Genomic DNA, 18,681 nt, shown 5'->3' with positions numbered 1-18,681 from the left:
AGGGGAGGAGTTCAAGTATCTCAGGGTCTTGTTCACGAGTGAAGGAAGGATGGAGCGTGAGATTGACAGTTGGATCGGTGCAGCGGCTGCAGTGATGCAGTCGCTGCATCGGACTGTTGTGGTAAAGAAGGAGCTGAGCCGAAAGGCAAAGCTCTCGATTTACCGGTCAATCTATGTTCTACCCTCACCTATGGTCATGAGCTTTGGGTAGTGACCGAAAGGACAAGATTGCGGATACAAGCGGTCGAAATGAGTTTCCTCCGCCATGTGGCTGGGCGCTCCCTTAGAGATAAGGTGAGGAGCTCGGCTACACGGGGGGAGCTCAGAGTAGAGCCGCTGCTCCTCCACGTCGAGAGGAGCCAGCTGAGGTGGCTCGGGCATCTGTTCCGGAGCCTCCTGGGGCCTCCCTCGGGAGGTGTTTCAGGCATGTCCCACCGGGAAGAGGCCCCGGGGAAGACCCAGGACACGCTGGAGGGACTGTCTCTCGGCTGGCCTGGGAACGCCTCGGGATCCCCCCGGAGGAGTTGGAGGAAGTGTCTGGGGAGAGGAAGTCAGGGAGTCCCTACTTAGACCTCTGGCCCCAGAAAAGCTGAAGAAGATGGATGGATTTTTAAAGGGAACATATATTATGCAAAATCAGCTTTAATGAGCTTATAAAGCTGTTATAATGATGTTTCCTCATTAGTTTCCTCAAAGTTGTAGTTTTATATTACATGTTTGAGTAATCCTGTATCCTGCAACTGAGGCTCAAGTGCTCAGAAAATTGCTATGAAAATCCTCATGTTACCGTGGGTTCTCTCCGGGTTCTCCGGCTCCTCCCACCGTCCAAAGACATGCATGTGTTAGGCAAAATTGGTGACTCTAAATTGGCCCTAGTGAATGAATGTGAGATTGAATGGCTGTCTGTAATGTCTATGTCTATGTGTTGACCCTGCGACAAGTTGGCCACTGTCCAGGGTGTACCCCGCCTAAGGCCCGAAGTCACTGGGATAGGCTCCAGTCACCCGCGACCCCGAAAGGGAACAAGTGGAAGAAAATGGATGGATGGATAAAAATCCTGCAGTTTTGAACAAGAAGTGAATGAACCTGTTTCTATTACCGAGTTGTTTTAGATCCATTTTGCAGTTTACAATGTAATTTTTTTTAAATTATGATCACTTGCAGTGTGTTATATTATTATCATGTAGATTTCATATGACCGGTAAGTACCTAAGGGGGAAAATCCCAACACACTGTGTCTCCTTTAAAACATTCTGATGAAGCAATGCCATCAATGTTAAAACAGAAACCAACACCTGCCATTCAAATAGTTCCACACTTAACACAAAGCTTTAGTTATCATCATGCAGTGAGTGCTATCCAAGTTCTGTGGTTATGCAAAGTGAAAAGTGGATGTTACATTGACATTGTGGGAAAGGTTGAGTTTTAGGTTCAAAAACAAACAAACAAACAAGCTTTGAATTTCATGGAGATTTTGAAGTCCACATCTCTTCCAGCTATGATACTATTTAGAGCTAAGTTTCATTGTTAACCCTTCACTTGAGCAAAAACACTCAGTGTTTAATGGAGCAATTACCTGAAAGCCATTGGAGGCTATGAATGCAAGTGGCCATTCACACAGACGGCTAAAAACCAAGACAATTCCAGTGCGGGGGATTGTGGGAGTAAGTAACCGTGCCAAAAGAAGGCCTTTGAGAAATCCCTCTTCATTTCTTTGATGGCTGCAGATTATGACTGGATCGGTCTTTAAACTTCTAACAAGACGTCTGAGGAGCTCCCTGACAGAGCTGTGACTGGGAATAAGTGGCCGAACAGTACGCTCTGTCAGAGCACGTTAGCTGGAGCCAGAGTGATGCAGAAATGCTGCTGTTATTCCAGGATTGGAGCGAGAGTCTTTGGCTTTACACTGATCCGCTCCAGAATACACTGGTGCATTATGGTCCAGCTGAAATGTAAATGGCATTGAATGGTATTTTAGGAAAAGATTTGAAGACAAGATTTAGACAAGAATAAACCTTTTGCTTTACCGCTTTATGAATAATGTCCTGAGGATGTGCGAGGTTGTCTAAAGCCTAACATTATACTTCTATAAACTCCACTTTGATTGCTTTGTGTGGCCACTTTTATACATTTACAAATTCACACAATTTTAAACAATATAGTATCACTGCTTGCCAAGATATCTGGGGGGAAAATGAATAAAAATCACAAAAGTCAATAAGTAAATGAGTGTTGAAGATGTCACTAAAGCTTCTTCTTCTGAGCGTTCATGCTCAATGCTAAATGTAAACTCTCAGGTGGCAGTTGACATTAGTTTGAGGTCCATACCTCAGAGATGATGAGGGGTTTTCCCATCAGACTCGGCGTCTGCTCAGCTCATGCTGCTGTTCAGAGTGAATTTAGCACATAGAAGGGTTATTTTTACATATCTGTAGGTTTGAGTGAACAATATCACATTCATTGACAATTAAACATAAACTGAACCTTATGCAAACACCTGCTCTGATGCATGTCCTCATTGTATTAAGTCATGTTTCACTAGAGCAAGTGTTCAGATTTCTACTTGGTGAGCTGTAGTTGTCTGATCTATAGATGATCTTAAAGATGTACTATGTAACTTTTCTCCATGGGGATGTTATTACTTTACTTGTAATGTTCCACAGTATGGCTTTTAACACATCTATCCCGACATACATTACATTCTTAGTGTGAGCAGGTCGCCTCTCCACAGATCTGACCGCGTTACCGTTTATCTCCATGGAGATGGAGACACATTCATGCCAAACCATGGAACATTCTTTGTGACGCAACGACATCTACATTGACACGTGGTAGTTAAGTTAGTGCACATTTAATACAACTATAATAATATGACTTAATGAATGCTTTTGGAAGTCCACATTTAGTCATCACTTTAACAGAGATGGGTTTATAAGCCTAATATATATATATATATATATATATATTGAAGAGTGGGTCCAGCTCGACTCAGAAGACGGTCCCTCATCTGCCTGAAGAGTGGGTCCAGCTCCAGTCTCCCTCGTGTCCGTCTGTCCGTCTGTGAGAGTCGGATCTCTCCTTCACTGGAACTCCTCCAGGTTTCTACGCTTTTTTCCCAAGGAGGTTTTTTTGTAGTTTTTCCTGGCCGAGAAGGAGAGTCTAAGGACAGAGGACCCTGGGACATCGTCCCTCGCCACCACAGACATTGTCTGACTTCATCGCCACCACCGACAATGTTGATTAATTTCTCCCTGTGGCCCTCAGAGGCGACTGTTGTTGTGATTATGGGCCTTACAAAAATAAATTGATTTGATTTGATTTGAGATATATATATATATATATATATATATATATATATATATATATATATATATATATATATATATATATATATATATTTATAATGTTTATGAAGTGGCTCTCGTGACGTTATGGTGAAGCCTGTACCATCTGACCACGTGACACACATGGCCACGCCCATCATAAAGTCATGTTTTCACGGAACAAGGAAGTCATGCACCTGTTATTCTACTTCTCTTCACCTGCTTCCCAGTAATCTGTAAGTATATTACTGTAGTTATTTTGTTCCGGACTGCATTTTACGAAACAAACACTGGCTTTGTAGATGATAATAAACGTAATAAACGCTAAATTGCGCACGACAAAAGCGAAACTAAGCAGCAAATCCGCCTTTTCCCCCCGAGGTCTTGAGTTCAGTGCCCGTGTCACTATGATGGTGGACACCGAGGAGGCGGCGGCGGTGACCGGGGCGCAGGTGGAGCCGGTGGAGCATCCCTTGAGCCCGGTGGAGATCGCGGAGGAGGCGGAGGACGTGGCCGCCTCGAAGGAGACCAAGCAGCGGCCGGAGGAGAGCCGAGAGCCCCCGGCCATCTACCTGCCCGACACAGAGACAGCCCTGCCTCTGTTCAAGATGAAGAGGTTTCTGGTGCTCAGGGTAAAATCTCACTGTGGCATTAATAATCCTGTACAATTTCAGCATATTTCACAGCCCATTATCATAGCATAGGTATTTTGAAAGATGTAAATGACACAAGTTGTCCACAGCAGGGTTGGGCTTGGTCAGTGCTACTTAAACTTAACTTAAACTGACTTAGTTTAGTGGTTCAGTGCTTTGTTGTGTCCTCGGGCAAGACACTTCACCCAGCCTGCGCTTCCAGAATGGACAAATGTAAGTGTGTTTGTGTCAGTAAATGTGGGATAACGTATGCAAATGAAACCGTAGGCCACAATCTGACATATTCACAGCATGTAGATCGTTTGTGTTCATAACGATGCCCTGTTCCAAGCAAATAAACCTATTAATAACATGTTTATTATAGTCAGTCTGGTTTTTAGCTTAGAGCAGGCCTATTCAAGGGTCCGCAGCCGGATCAGGCCCTCCAAACGATCTGATCCGGTGCACAGTACATCTTCCACATTTCCACATTACCCGGTTGGTAATCTCGTCCTAGTATCATTATTTTTGGGCTAATATTGCAGCTTAGGGGTCAAGCCGGGTTCAGAGGTACTAGGAAAAGATGTCTATGGCAACAGAACCCAAAACCTGCTCCGGACAAGGTTAAATTGTGGATTAAGATGAGAAGATTCTTTAAATTGATCAGAGACAAGAACGTTTTTTTTTTTATATCAATGCGCAAATCACAAAGAATTGCATAAAAAGAAGAAATATGTTTGTTTTAGCTCATTGGAAAACACATACATTGAATCATGGTTAAAATAAAAATAAAAAGAATTAGCTTAAAAATATATCCTACATTTGTTATAAAGGACTATGGATCGTGTGAAGCAGATGCTGGTGTGGGACTAGATCCAAACTTAGACCTGACCCAGCTGAGCAGCTCTGGTCCAGGCCACGAGTTGTTTCCGACTGCCTATTGTAAAGTCAATGTATACTGTAGTTTTATGGTTACTGCGAAAAGTTCATAATAATCACTCTGGATACGTTTTAAATCTTGAAAAGGTGGAGCCTCCACAAAGAGATGTATCTTCTATTGAGTTTGAGTTTACCCTAATGACAAATAGATGAAGAGGCTGTGCGTTTTGTGCAGTTAAAAGTGGTTTTCACGTGCAGTTCGGTGTTTGTTTGAAGGCAAGTTTATTTGTAGAGCACATTTCATACACAAGGCAATTCAAAGTGCTTCACACAACAGGAAAAATGCATTAAAATCACAAAGAAATTACAGAAACAGAAATAAAATAAAATGAACTAAATGAAAAATAAAGATAAAAAACACCTAGCCAAATCCAAATTTATCTGGCCACACTGGCAGGCTTTCCAGACACTCCTTACACCAGCACAATGGGCTATTGTGTCCAGCAAAATGATCTACATGTTTAAATGCAATCGTATCTAAATAGTAAATAGTATTGAAGCTGGTTTACATGGTACACCAGCTCTGCACTGTGCGCTCACCTCCACATGAATATATCCAGAAGAGTGCTTCTTTTTGGTCGCACTGATTTTGCCGCACCAAAGTTTGAACCGAAGGCCACTGTACCACATTAAATATACTATTCAGATGTGTACAAAATCAAACAGTACACATCTGCACACATTTGGCTGTGCGTCTTTATGCGCTGCTTGGAACCAACATCAGAGCCGTCCATTCAGTCCATGGCACCGTGCGATCTGTTTTATGACAAACACATTTGTGCTTTAATCTGTTTTTTTAGTCAAAATTTCTGCCTGAGAGTTACATGTTGCTTTTCAAAATAGATAGACCTACAGAGCCAAGTTTTGGAAGAATAGTTCAATTTATCATGTATCAACAAATCAAACTCCTGAAGCCGGCCTAGGCGTGGGCATCTTATGAACCGCACACAAAACAATACCAAATGTTGAGATTATAATTATACTGCTGCTGTCTTTGTGGGTGAACGACAATGTGTTCATTTGTTTTAGGTTTGTTAGCCATGACCACAAGCGAGACAAAAAGCATTGTTTGGATTGGACTTTACCAGGCCAAACATTAAGAACATATTCTTATTTACGGCGTTGGCAGGGGAAATAAACTGGTTTCTTATACATTCCAGTGTCGTGAATCAGCAGGTGCTCCTCTCTGAAAGTAAATAGTGTCACTTGGGAGTGGACTCTGTAGCAGTGTTTGAATACTTTGACTTATGACACAGAGATGCAGGTTAATCTGACACAATCCAGGGTCAGTTCAGGCTGTTGCCCTGCATTTGTAGCTGGATGTGGGATTTACATACATTTCTGTTTTGGTTCTAAATCCAGTTATCCGATCATTACAACAGCAATAAAACCAGTTTGTAATAAATCCAAAAGGACTCCACAGTATATATAACACTGTCGGGACTTCAGTAAAAACATGGAAGACTGTCACAAACGACTATTTTAGTAGTCGACTAGTCTGCCATTATTTTTTTTAATGATTGATATTGATTGATTGACATGAATTAAATACATGATCAACATATTACAGGTTGAAATAAAGGAACTGAGGGCTTCTAGTTGTAGAATATTTAGAAATAAGTGAATTTTTGATGTAAATCTGATATTTTTTTATTATTTTGACATTTTAATCTAATAATGCCACTGTCTTTGTTATAAAAGATCTATTGTGTTTCTGAGTCTGTGTAGTCCAGATAAATATTACAACTGTAGTAATCTTGTCACAATTAGTCAATTCATAGTTGCAGCCCTACATGGAATCAGTCATGTTTTTCCCTTACCTCAGTATTTTGTATTAATATATGGTATAAGGTATTTCAGGCATCCCAAGTTAATTGTATAGTTTTTTTTGGAAACTATTGCCTCTTCACCATTAAACTTTTATTTTGCAAGTTTGACAGTGTGTGGGATTCCTTTCCCAAAACGTAGTGTCTAAAAGTCCATTGATCACGTGTCACTGGGTGTTTTTGATTATCGTACTTTTGAGCACACACCAAAAGACATGTCTAATTATTGGGTTGTCTATTGGGTATTTCACTGGCCATGTAAATGTATGTTTACTCACTTTGCATCATTTATTTGCAGTCTGTCTTCTACACGCAGTGGTTTTGTTACTTTGTTTAGTTGTACTAGTCTCAGTTGTATGTCAGTAAAGCTTGTGTGGATGTGTCATAACAGTTTTAAAGTCATTCATGTTTGACAGCTTTTCGTCTCCTCAGCCCGGCACTCTGACCCAGGCCATTGCAGACATCACTCGTCTGGTGGACAAACAGATGGACGGCAACATCCTCAGAGTCTGGCTCTTGTCAGAGTAAGTCACAGAAATGCCTGTTCTTCTTGCAAATCATTATTTTAGTCATCAACTCATCAGTGAATATTTACAGGATTATATGAGCCTATTGAACACTACAAATTCTGCAAACATTAGCAACATTTAGAAACTAGAGGTTGAAGTTAGATATTGATAGTTATTACTTGCTGACAAATGTAATGAACAGCTAAACAAGAACCATGTCTGTGCTGTCTACAAATAACAACATCACAGTTTTATGCTGCCTCTATGAAATTAATGTGATAGAAAGTTGACTTAAGTACCAGGCTGCGTGCTTTACTGTTCTAAATATGTCACAAGGGTAATACTGTACACACCTTTACTTCTATCTAACAGTGTGTTGATCATCGATATTGTCCCAAATTCCTAATCTTAATTATGGTAAAGCATTTAGATTTCTTTCTGCTTTATGTCTTGTTACATCACGTGACCCCACTAGCTTCAGAAATTCCCAAATTACAGAGGTTCGGCAGCTCGGAAAGATTTTCCGTCGTGCGGCGCTCTGTGGCCTTAATTGCTCTCTCGCTGCCCTCCAAGAACACGCACTCCGTCAGCTGAGGGCGAGCGATCTAACTGACTGCAGCACGGAGCAAAATGAGGAGACCGCAGGACGTTTCCCAATGCACTTTGAGATGTCGGCTCCTATCAGTCGGGGCCCAGCTTTCAGGAAACATTTAGGAGGCGGGCCCGTGCGAGAATGAATAAAACATGCCATTCATGCGGCGCTGTCCGACACAGTTCATGTTCGTCCTGCGTCCGGCCCACAGTAACCACGGTGATCGCCGCTGCACAAGCTTCTGCACAAGCTTCTGCAGAGTCTCGCCACACGCAAACATAAGGGACATAAGGTAATACAGTGAGGCCTCAGGGAGCGCACGGTGACTAATGCATGTTCAGTTCAGGCTCAAATGTGGCCCAGGTTTACAAAGAGAAACTATACCAGATCCTGTCACATATTTACATACAGTATTGTCATTCAAAAGGGATGTAAGCGCCTAATTATTTAATCGATTGCAAAATAATTCAGTTGTGTCAAAATAAATCCTTGTTCGTTACACTATGTCTATTGTTTGTGCCATTTGCTTCCCTATTTTCTTTGTAATGCATGTATAAAGTATTTTAGATCAAAGCGTCATATTGTTGGGTAGTGTCTCTTTAAACATACAACTGCCACAACAAACTGAAGCACATGTCGTTCCCCACGAAGCGCCATATTGTCTCATGATATGGAAACAACACCTGTCGTCTTCTCTCATCCCGTCCTCTCTGATGTCCTTGAAAAACCTCTGCAGCGTTCACTACAGCTGTGTTCATTCAGGTTTGGTGCATTTCATCAGCTCAGTCCTCTCTCTGTGCTCACCATATGCACTGATCCTGCACGAGACTCGAACTTTATGTTATATCAGAGTCATGTCAGTGGACTGTAGTGGGGCTATTTGGGGGAAATGTTTCTAATATCCTGATAGTACAAGTTTAGGTCAGTGGTTGTTGGTGTATGAGGCCCCCTGCTGGTATCTGCCCTGCGTCTGAGCTAAAGGATTTGTAATATTGTTCTTTTGGGTATAGACTTTATGAAGAATAGGGTGTTTTAGACCTGTGTGACTGTTTACTTCTGGTTTATTTGCAGTAAAGATCTTGATAAATCCAGATTTTAGTCCTGGTTTGATGTTTCAGACGAGGTTTAGTCCTGGGTTCATTTGGACCAAGGGTCATTGATGCTTGGAAAGACAAATATTTTCTAAGGTGGTTGTAGGAGTTTAGAGTTTGTAGATATGCTGTGAGTTATTAAACATAATTCATGCTTTGTGCTCTAAGAACTTCAGACAGGAGTTCTTGTAAAGATCTTTGCTGTTTTCTCTTGAGGGATTCAGAGATGCTTTGTTGCATATCGTAGTATTTTGCCAAAGGCAGTTTTGGGAATCTCTGGCTTTCACTCTCACTCTTTTACATAATTGAGTGGTATTGTCTTTAATTATTTTGTGTGACGTTCATATGCTTTATAAACGTCCTGACTTGCACAGCAGATAGACTGAAGTTCACAAAGTCATGTCTCATTTCCCACACGAAGGGAACAAACAATCCAGAGTAAAACCCATCATTTCAACCCTTTACATTCGTGGGATGCACCAGTACAATCATGAACATAGTCAAATACACATTAAGTCCAAAATGGCCTTTTTTTAATGAAATATCTTCAGAAAGGTTATAATAGCTATTTATTTTTGTGTCGTCTTTTAGTGAGCGCACCATCTCTGCTGTTAAGTTGCTCGGCTGGTAATGCATGTTTAGTCTTTTTTTTTCTTTTTTTCTATTAACATCATCTAATAATGATTTAGTAAAATAAAATGTTTGTATCTCAGAGTGGACCACTGGAACAACGAGAAGGAGCGTCTTGTGATTGTGACGGAGCAGTCTCTGCTGGTCTTCAAATACGACTTCCTCATGTTCAACTGTGAGCAGCTGCAGAGAATCCCCCTGCACTTCGTGGACCGCATCGCCTACGGCAACTTCAGCTTCCCCAAATACTCTCTGCCCAGGTAAGTCCACCACAATATAGTTGTTTTGAAGAAATGCAAAATGACATTTGTCTCTGTTAAGAGAAAACTTGCAGTGGTTTTTTTGTACACATTTTGTATTTCGATTTTAAACTTCCATAAAATCGTCAAATATTGAATAATTTTTCCCCCCTTGTAAGTAACATATTGATTTTTGAAGTTACCAAAAATCTTAAACCCCATATATGACCATTTTTATGTTTTTTAATAGTAATACTATGAAATGATCTTATAATCATTAAAAACATGTTGAATCAGTGGGAATATTGACTTTGGGGCACTGGGAGTGTTTGGTACAGAATTTTTTTTATCTCAGTTTTATTAATATTCAAATATTAATAAAATAAATATTAATATTTTTTATGATTTTTTAAAACATTTTTTTCATTGACATCTTGATTTTTCTTACATCGCTGTAAATAATTAACCTTTTAGATGCCAGTTTTGCCCAATACCACATACAGCAAATTTGAATTATATGTGATATTTCCATAATAATATATATATTTTTAACCTTGATGATGATCATGGTGAGTAGGAATATGGGCTTTGGGAAATGTTTTGTTTTTTCATGAAGGCAGTTTGTTGAGCCCCATCGACTATTGTAGTGATCCCCATTGATATTAGAAACCAGTGTCGTGCGGTGACTTTCATGGGGCGAGCAGACCTGGGCTGTTCATTCATATTTAGTGAATAATAGAAAAGTGAAAAATAATAATAATTAAAGCCGCAAGCGGCAATGATCGGCCCTCGCCACGCCTACGCCGCCACGCCGCAAGAGGAGGGGGCGCTAACGCGCCCCAATGGTCCTTTTATTACGCCTACTGCTGAATCTGTGACGCTGTCACATCTTCTCCCCTTTGTTTTACCATCAAAAAGCAATTTTATTTCGAATTCTTGGCAAAATGTGCGGCTTTGCCGCACAGAGACCGTGACTTTTTGAATAAAAATGTGGATACCTTTTGATGGTCCACCCCTGAAGATGAGTCTCACCAAATTTCAGGTTAATAGGGCTAACGCCCTGGGAGGAGTTTGTGAAAGTATAAAGTGTATACATGTTCTGGCGATTTCCCCATTGGAATAACATGGAAGGTTTCGGTCATCATTACGGCAAAGCCATAACAATTATGACATGGGTCTCATTGACATTTTTGATGGGGATGCTAAAATTGAGTTGTGTGTCAAATTTCATATAATTTCGCAAAACTAAACATTTAACCTCCATATAAAATCTGTAGGGGGCGCTGTGGCGCCAAATTAATTCATTTCACTTCAAGTAGGTTTAGGGCAAAGAGTTTAACAACTGATTCTAATTTTACGCAATTCGGACTTTATCTGCGCAAATGGCAGAAATGTTAAATTTGGGAGATTTCTGAAATTTTAGCTAAAGTTTGCGGCTTCGCCGCTCAGAGACCGTGACAGGTATCAATGTAATTTGAATAAATTTTGATGTCCCACTCCTCAGAACCATTTTCACCAAATTTCAGCTTTTTAGAGCCAACGCCCTGGGAGGAGTTTGTAAAAGTACGACATTTGGAAAAACTCCCGAGTCATGCTTAGCCATTTTTGAACCAATATGGCCGACATTTGGTTGGGCGGACGCCGTTGCCGTACTAATATTTTTTACTTCTCTTGTCACCATCTTACCTCGGCGCCAAATTTCATGATTCTACGGTCAGATTTTTTTTGGGTCATTTCTTATCTCTCAATGCATTTTTGGTACATTTGGGGGCGCTGACGCGCCAATTTTTTTATTTTAGAAAAGGGAAATAGCCAGAATGTAGAGAGGCACGATTTTTAGAGGTGTGCACATTTTTGTGACTTTTCGTCAATGTTCACTGGGTGAAAAATAGGGGGGTTGGTCCCGAGGAGGAGGAGGAGGAGGAGGAGGAGGAGGAGGAGGAGGAGGAGGAGGAGGAGGAGAAGAAGGAGAAGAAGAAGAAGAAGAAGAAGAAGAAGAAGAAGAAGAAGAAGAAGAAGAAGAAGAAGAAGAAGAAGAAGAAGAAGAAGAAGAAGAAGAAGAAGAAGAAGAAGAAGAAGAAGAAGAAGAAGAAGAAGAAGAAGAAGAAGAAGAAGAAGAAGAAGAAGAAGAAGAAGAAGAAGAAGAAGAAGAAGAAGAAGAAGAAGAAGAAGAAGAAGAATATTCCGATGCGAAAACAATGTTTCCCATTTTTCAAATATCATAAACTATACATTTTCGGAAAGCGCTCGCGCTTTCCTACCTCATGGTGTGGGTCCCTGGTCACTGACGGGTACTTTTGTTAATTTTGAGTGGGCTCCGCCCACTTTGTGTTTTTGGCCCTCTATACAGTAATAATGTTCAATTTTTGCATTACATGCTTATATGCACGGAACATGCAAGAGATGGGGAACGTATTCGTGAGCTACTTGGAGCAAATGAGTGCTTTATAAATACCGTTTACAATGGTAATGTTCCATTTTCCTACTACTAATTAGTATGCACGGGGCGTGCGTGAGTGAAGGAGTGCGTTAGTGAGTGTTTGGAAGTGGGCGAGCGCTTCGCGCTCGATTTCGTGCGCACTACGTGCGCACTTTCGCAGCCGTGCTTCGCACGGCCTTACGAGATTAATAGGCCTCTTGCCAGCTTGTGGCGCTCAGGCCTAATAATGAAAGGGTGGGCTTCAAACCCGGGTCTCCTGCGTTAAGAGCGTGTACCCTTATCCTGCGCTAAACTCATAACTTCATCGACCAAGATTTCATTTCTGGCATTTTTTGTTTTGGAATACAGTCAGTTTGAACAAATAAGATTTTTCCAAACTGATCACTCCAGACTTCCACTGTTAATGCATTGTTTTAACATCTTTTTTCCCATTTTTGAGCATAAATACTCTCAAATTTAGCTAAAAAGACAGATGTAAACAAAGTAAGATATCTTTTTTCCTAAATCTGTCTCTAAAGGCATGTTTTCGATGAGCGACCAAATAATTACCGGTAATTGTTACGAGGGGCTTTAACGTAGACTAGAGATGAAATAAAATGGCCACAACATTGAGGTGAGAGCAAGTCACAAGTAACTCCAAGTCACCTGGTCACAAGGGTCAAGTCGAGTCATAGCGCTTTGTCAAGTCATTATACATGTGAGTATTGCCTAATCTTTCTCTACTATTTATGTTCAGGGCCACAGAGCTTATGAAAAAAAAATAATTGAAAACAAACAAACAATCAAATCACATGAATCCCTTCCCATTGCTTTGATCTCTGAAGGTGAAGTCAGACAGTTTTTCAGAGAGTGGTTCCCCTATAACGCCCCTGCCCCTGTGCGCTTGGATCCGCCCCTGCTCAAACTGCACTGCTCAAACTGAGTGGATTTTATATAATAATATAAAATGCCTTGTGCGTGACCATCCACAGAGGTACAACGTGATGTTCATAGTGAAATAGTAACCGCTGCGAAAAGTATTGTAGTAAGTAGCGTAATAACAAATCTGCGATTGGATATTTTTGAATGAGATCTCAGACAATAGCCTACAAGGTCAATGTAGGCCTATGTCAAATAAAGGCTCTTGTCTGTACAATTAGAAGCTGTGGGTTAATTGGGGTCTTACCCAGTTCTTTCTGGAGCTTTCTGTGCTCACGTAGAGGATGTTGTCCATAAAAATGATTGTGTGTGAACAACAAATCTAATAACAAGTCTTAATTTCTTCACTCAAACATGTTGTAATAGTGTAATAGTCCATGGTAGAAAAATATTCAGTTGTAGTCATCTGGACTCGTTTTTAGGAAAAACTAGATGTTTTGACTCTCATCCAAGAGTCATTCTCACTCTGCGAATCGAGCCCGGGTACTCAGATATTTATCCTACTCTGAGTAGGCCCTGCCCACCGGGCGGGACCTCCTGCTAAAGGGAGTTTTTGGTTTCATTTGAAACTACCCTCTTTGTTTACTAACAGCCCTGTAATGGGCTATCAGCCTCCTATTGTAGCCTGGCTTACTCTCCCTCCTCTCTGAGTGCCCCATTAGCATCCGAATGCCCAGGGCATCTCCCGCTCCAGGGTTTCAAAACACTATTATATACAACCGAAAGGTTGAATCTTATTCATTCATTTGTTCATTCATTCAATATCTGATTTTCAATATTTTCTGATGAAAATTGAAATTTTTTAATAGTTTACCATAGTTTGGATTGACTCGGTACATTTCTTGCTAACCGATATATTATGGTTGACATATTATGGTTGACAGTGTGGAAGTGACTCTCAAATGTGTCATGTTTCAATGTCAGATGAACTGAAGAAGTTACTTGGATGAAACGTTCTTCTTTTGTTGTCTGAAAGGTCTGCTATAAACCACATGAATATGAACTTTTGACTTCACTGTCTTGCTCCACCCGCTTTTCCCTGATATCATTTGTATTATTTATCATTTACCATCACCTCCGTCTCCCGCGTGTCTCCATGATAGAGTGGTGCCAGTAGAAAGTGTAGAAGCATTTCTCTTTTTTGTGTTGAATCTGTTGTTGTGTTCTCCAGATGCGCCCCTGAGAGCAGCATCTGTGGGGAAAGATGTGTTTTAAGTGTCTTCTTTCCAAACCGTCTAGACAAACTAATTACCCAGAACACCATGCAAATTCTGAGTCGACCTCCCTGAGAAAGATGGAGAGAGAGACTGGGAGAGAAAGAGAAGGAGAGAGAGATGGAGAAAGAGAAGGAGAGAGAGAGGAGAGCGAGATGGAGAGAAGGAGAGAGAGAGAATGAGAGAGAGATGGAGAGAGGGAGAGGAGAGAGAGAATGAGAGAGAGAGATGTAGAGAGAGAGATGTAGAGAGAGAGGAGAGAGAGAGAGACAGAGAAGGAGAGAGAGAGAGAGAGAGGAGGGAGAGAGAGAGAAAGAGAGAGAGAAGGAGATAGAGGAGGAGGGGGAGAAGGAGGGTGTGGATCTGTTTGTTTATTTAGCAATGCTTTTTTAACGTTTGGAACGGGATCAACACTTGAGGCTTTGTTTTATCTTCATCTTCAATTATTAAAATTTAAATGTTCTCAGACTGTGAACAGTCTCGTCTTGTACAATACAGTCAGTTTTATTAATTTGATTGATTTCGGACTTGGTTCCAACATTTATAGACATTATTATTTTTGTATTCAATTATAAAGAATGGAAACAAATTAAATATTCTGGCCAAAAAAATGTATTTGACACAAACAGCATAATGTGTGGTAAAGTATGTTATATATTGTTAGATAAAATGAAAAACTATTATGCGGTCAACTATTCTGTAAAGTATGTGTCATAATCCAGGATTAAACCAGGATCTGATACAACTCACATGTGCAGTATATGAACCCCCTTGATTTGACTTATTTTGTGGTTAATCTCAGTTTTTTGTTTTTGAAATTACATTCTGTTCCACTTCACATTTCCCTCTGTTTAGTATGTTTTTGATTGCAAACAGTATTTTACACCTATTATAGAAATCATTATAGATCTGCTCTTTTCAGCTCTTTTCTTTTCCCTTTGCCAGTTTGAAAATACAGGAGAGGAAATTGTAGGTAATGAACGACATCAAATTAAACATCAAAATGTCCTCGTCCGACCTGGAGGGTGTAGTGTAGTGTGTAGTGTGAGGGTGCAGTGTGTAGTGTGTAGTGTGAGGGTGCAGTGTGTAGTGTGAGGGTGCAGTGTGTAGTGTGTAGTGTGTAGTTTGTAGTGTGTAGTGTGTAGTGTGTAGTGTGTAGTGTGTAGTGTGATGGTCCAGTGTTCCTTGTTCTTTTTACCATGTTTACAAAACATGAAATACTCCTTATATTTGTGCACATTTCCTCCTTGATTTTAGCTCCACACAAATATCACACATGAGGAGAGAGAGAGAGGAGAGAGGGAGCTAGAGAAGGAGAGAGAGAGAAGGAAAGAGAGAGAAGGAGGGAGGGAGAGAGAAGAAGGGAGAAGGAGAGAGAGGAGAGAAGGAGAGAGAATAGGAGAGAAGAAGGGAGAGAGAGAAGAAGAGAGGGAGAGAGAGAGGAGGGAATGAGAGAGAGAGAGAGAGAGAGAGAGAAGGAGAGGGAGAAGGAGGGAGAGGGAGAAGGAGGGAGAGAGAGATAGAGAGAAAGAGAGAAAGAGAGAGAGGAGAGAAGGAGAGAGGAGAGAGAGAGGAGGGAATGAGAGAGAGAGAGAAGGCGAGGGAGAAGGAGGGAGAGAGAGAGAAGAAGAGAGAGTAGATTTGATTTGATTTGACTTGATTTCAGCTGCACACAAATATCACACTTCCTGAGCTCAGCTCTTGTCAAGCCCGGAGTAGATACTTACTGTGACCAGCAGATGGCAGCCACCTCACAGCAGCTGATGAGGATTTACATTTACATATCACATAGACCTTCAGATCCTTCAGATCCTTATCTTCAGAGACCTTCAAAACACTTTAAACCAGGTCAGAGAAAATATAGTCAAATGTTGAGATTTCGTTTAAGAATCCTCTTCAGTTTGAACATTTCCGGTTCTAAAACTGGTGTAAACTCTAAAAAAAAATAAAAGGCACTCGTCTTGATCTAAAGTGAGGTTTACTATTTTGGTGGGAAAGTGCCTGTGGCCAATCCCATAAATAATAAACCAGGTGAATTGTGAAGCAAGAATAGTCACGGAGGCTGTTTTTCTTATGTTGCTCCAAACTGCAGCCTCTTGATTTCTTTAGCCCCTGGAGTCAAGTGGAACCAGGGAATTATAGGCTTAAAAAGACCATGCCAACAATCACATCTGCAGTAATGATGTATGTGGCAATGTATTTGGATAAAGGTAGATTTGTGTTGTAATATTTGTGTTGTATGTCATGTATTGTCTACGGCAGTGGTTCCCAAAGTGGGGACCACCTCCTGGGGATGAACACAAAATAACACATTAAGCCAGTGAAATAAACACAAATGAAACCTGATTTTAATTGTTCCACAACTTATGATGATCTCGGACACAATTTCAATTAGCAGTGGGGTTCCTGATTGGTCCAGCACTTATTTTGGGGGTCCTGGCCTCTCAAATGGAGCAGGATCAACACATCATCAGCTCACGGTCTAAACCCAGCTCACGGTCTAAACCCGGCTCACGGCCTAAACCCAGCTCACGGTCTAAACCCGGTTCACGGTCTAAACCCAGCTCACGGTCTAAACCCGGCTCACGTTTTTAACCCGGCTCACGGTCTAAACCCGGCTCACGGTCTAAACCCGGCTCACGGTCATATTTTGCATATTTCTGAAAGCCCTCAAAGCAGTGGCCCCGGTGACCCTGGGCCCCAGTGCCCATGGGCCCCAGTGCCAGGCAGCTCTGGTACTGAGCACTGTTCAGAGCGCTCACTGCCACAAACAAGCGCTGCAGCTGTAGGAAAAGTAAAGTGTGTGGAGTTCTAGCGATGCTAGAACTCCACACACGTGCTTTCCGCTCAACATCAGCACGATGCTCTCTGCTGAAGGCAAAGCGTCTGCAGTGAGGCTGGAGTGTGTGTCCTGTGTGTCCTGTGTGTCTTGTGTGTCCTGTGTGTCCTGTGTGTCCTGTGTGTCCTGTGCTTTTCCTTCATTCTCTCTAAACTCCAGAATTCTGTAGTGTTTCATTTACCTCTGAGCTTCTGTTCGACTGGAGCTTTACTCTACTAAAGTATAAGTTCATTGCCTTCTGCTTTTGCTATTAATCCAGTCTGAACTTAAATGTAGTGGGTTTGATTCCAGCCAGCGACCATTTGCCGAATGTCTCTACCCTCTCTTTCATTTTAATGCTGTTCAATAAAGCCTTCGGACCAGAGAACTTTTAAGAAGAAATGCAATCCAACAGCAAGAGCAGAGGATGGGCCCAAGAGCAGAGGCTGGGCCCAAGAGCAGAGGATGGGCCCAAGAGCAGAGGATGGGCCCAAGAGCAGAGGATGGGCCCAAGAGTAGAGGATGGGCCCAATAGTAGAGGACGGGCCAAAGAGCAGAGGACAGGCCCAAGAGCAGAGGATGGGCCCAAGAGCAGAGGATAGCTGGTTTCTGGAGGGATTGGCTAATTGACAGTAAAATGAGCTTTTGTTGGGCTTTGACAATTCTCTTTTAAAAGCAGAAGGTAAATTCACAAATAATTTGTTTTAGGGAATTGTAATAAAGCAAAAATATTCCAGGCAGAATATAAATCAGATTAATGTGTAATTTTATTTTAGGGTCATTTTTTACTTGTGGGTTTGGAGAACAAACTGATGCTTCCAGAATGATTGATTTGACTTCAAATAAGTGGGTTACAGCTTTATTCTTATTTACAGCACATCAAGCACCTTGTGAATTCCCTGTTATAAGATAGTGGACAAAATGGAATAAATAAACAAAAGGTCCATGTGTGGGACGCCCTAAGCATTAAAGGGCTCTGGTGAAAGTGCACACGACAGGTTTTTATGTTTTTATTTCTTTGGTTTTAGTTTTACATCAGTCAAGTGCAGTTTGTCCATGTTCAAGCTCCATTATAAACTTCAACAACATTGTCAAAACAAGAAAAACCGAGTGAGTTATGAAAATTATGAATTATGGAAAGATACTGCAGCCAAAACTTTTCCCCCCCAACACATGACCTCAAATATATTCTACAGTTTCAGTCGTCCACAATATTTCAATATTACAAAAGGATTTTGACAGACTGATTTATTGCTCTCTAATTCAAAGTCTAATAAGCCTATAATCATCACTAGTCCATAAATTGCATCGCCAAAATCCAACACTGCCTCACCCTCCCCGCTGCTGAATCCCTCATCCATGCCTTCATCTCCTCCCGCCTTGACTACTGCAACTCCCTCCTCACTGGCATCTCCTCCCATTCCCTCCACAGACTCCAAATGGTCCAAAACTCCGCTGCCCGCCTCCTCACCCACACCCGGTCCCGTGATCACATCACTCCCGTTCTCCG

General features: G+C 41.4%; 3 protein-coding genes across 3 annotated transcripts in view; 2 read left to right on the top strand and 1 right to left on the bottom strand.

The window, feature by feature from the left end:
- Positions 1-18,681, top strand: part of lpp (LIM domain containing preferred translocation partner in lipoma) — a 366,579-nt gene that overhangs the window by 200,566 nt on the left and 147,332 nt on the right. The gene's annotated exons all lie outside the window — the stretch shown is intronic.
- The window catches only part of dpt (dermatopontin), a 268,440-nt gene that overhangs the window by 124,699 nt on the left and 125,060 nt on the right, over positions 1-18,681 (bottom strand). The window lies entirely within an intron of this gene.
- tprg1 (tumor protein p63 regulated 1) overlaps positions 3,489-18,681 on the top strand; it is a 31,765-nt gene continuing 16,572 nt past the window's right edge. Inside the window, exons 1-4 of the mRNA XM_072438414.1 lie at positions 3,489-3,559; positions 3,705-3,955; positions 7,153-7,244; positions 9,626-9,802. Of these exons, the coding sequence (XP_072294515.1) occupies positions 3,731-3,955; positions 7,153-7,244; positions 9,626-9,802 (494 nt within the window). The 5' untranslated portion in view covers positions 3,489-3,559; positions 3,705-3,730. The remainder of the gene's footprint in view (positions 3,560-3,704; positions 3,956-7,152; positions 7,245-9,625; positions 9,803-18,681) is intronic.

The sequence above is a fragment of the Eucyclogobius newberryi genome, unplaced genomic scaffold, assembly GCF_026437365.1.
Source record: "Eucyclogobius newberryi isolate DKJ021-1_F unplaced genomic scaffold, fEucNew1.0.hap1 SCAF_9, whole genome shotgun sequence".
Taxonomy (NCBI): domain Eukaryota; kingdom Metazoa; phylum Chordata; class Actinopteri; order Gobiiformes; family Gobiidae; genus Eucyclogobius; species Eucyclogobius newberryi.
Note: the sequence above shows the minus strand (reverse complement) of the source record. Positions and strands in the feature narration are given on the sequence as shown.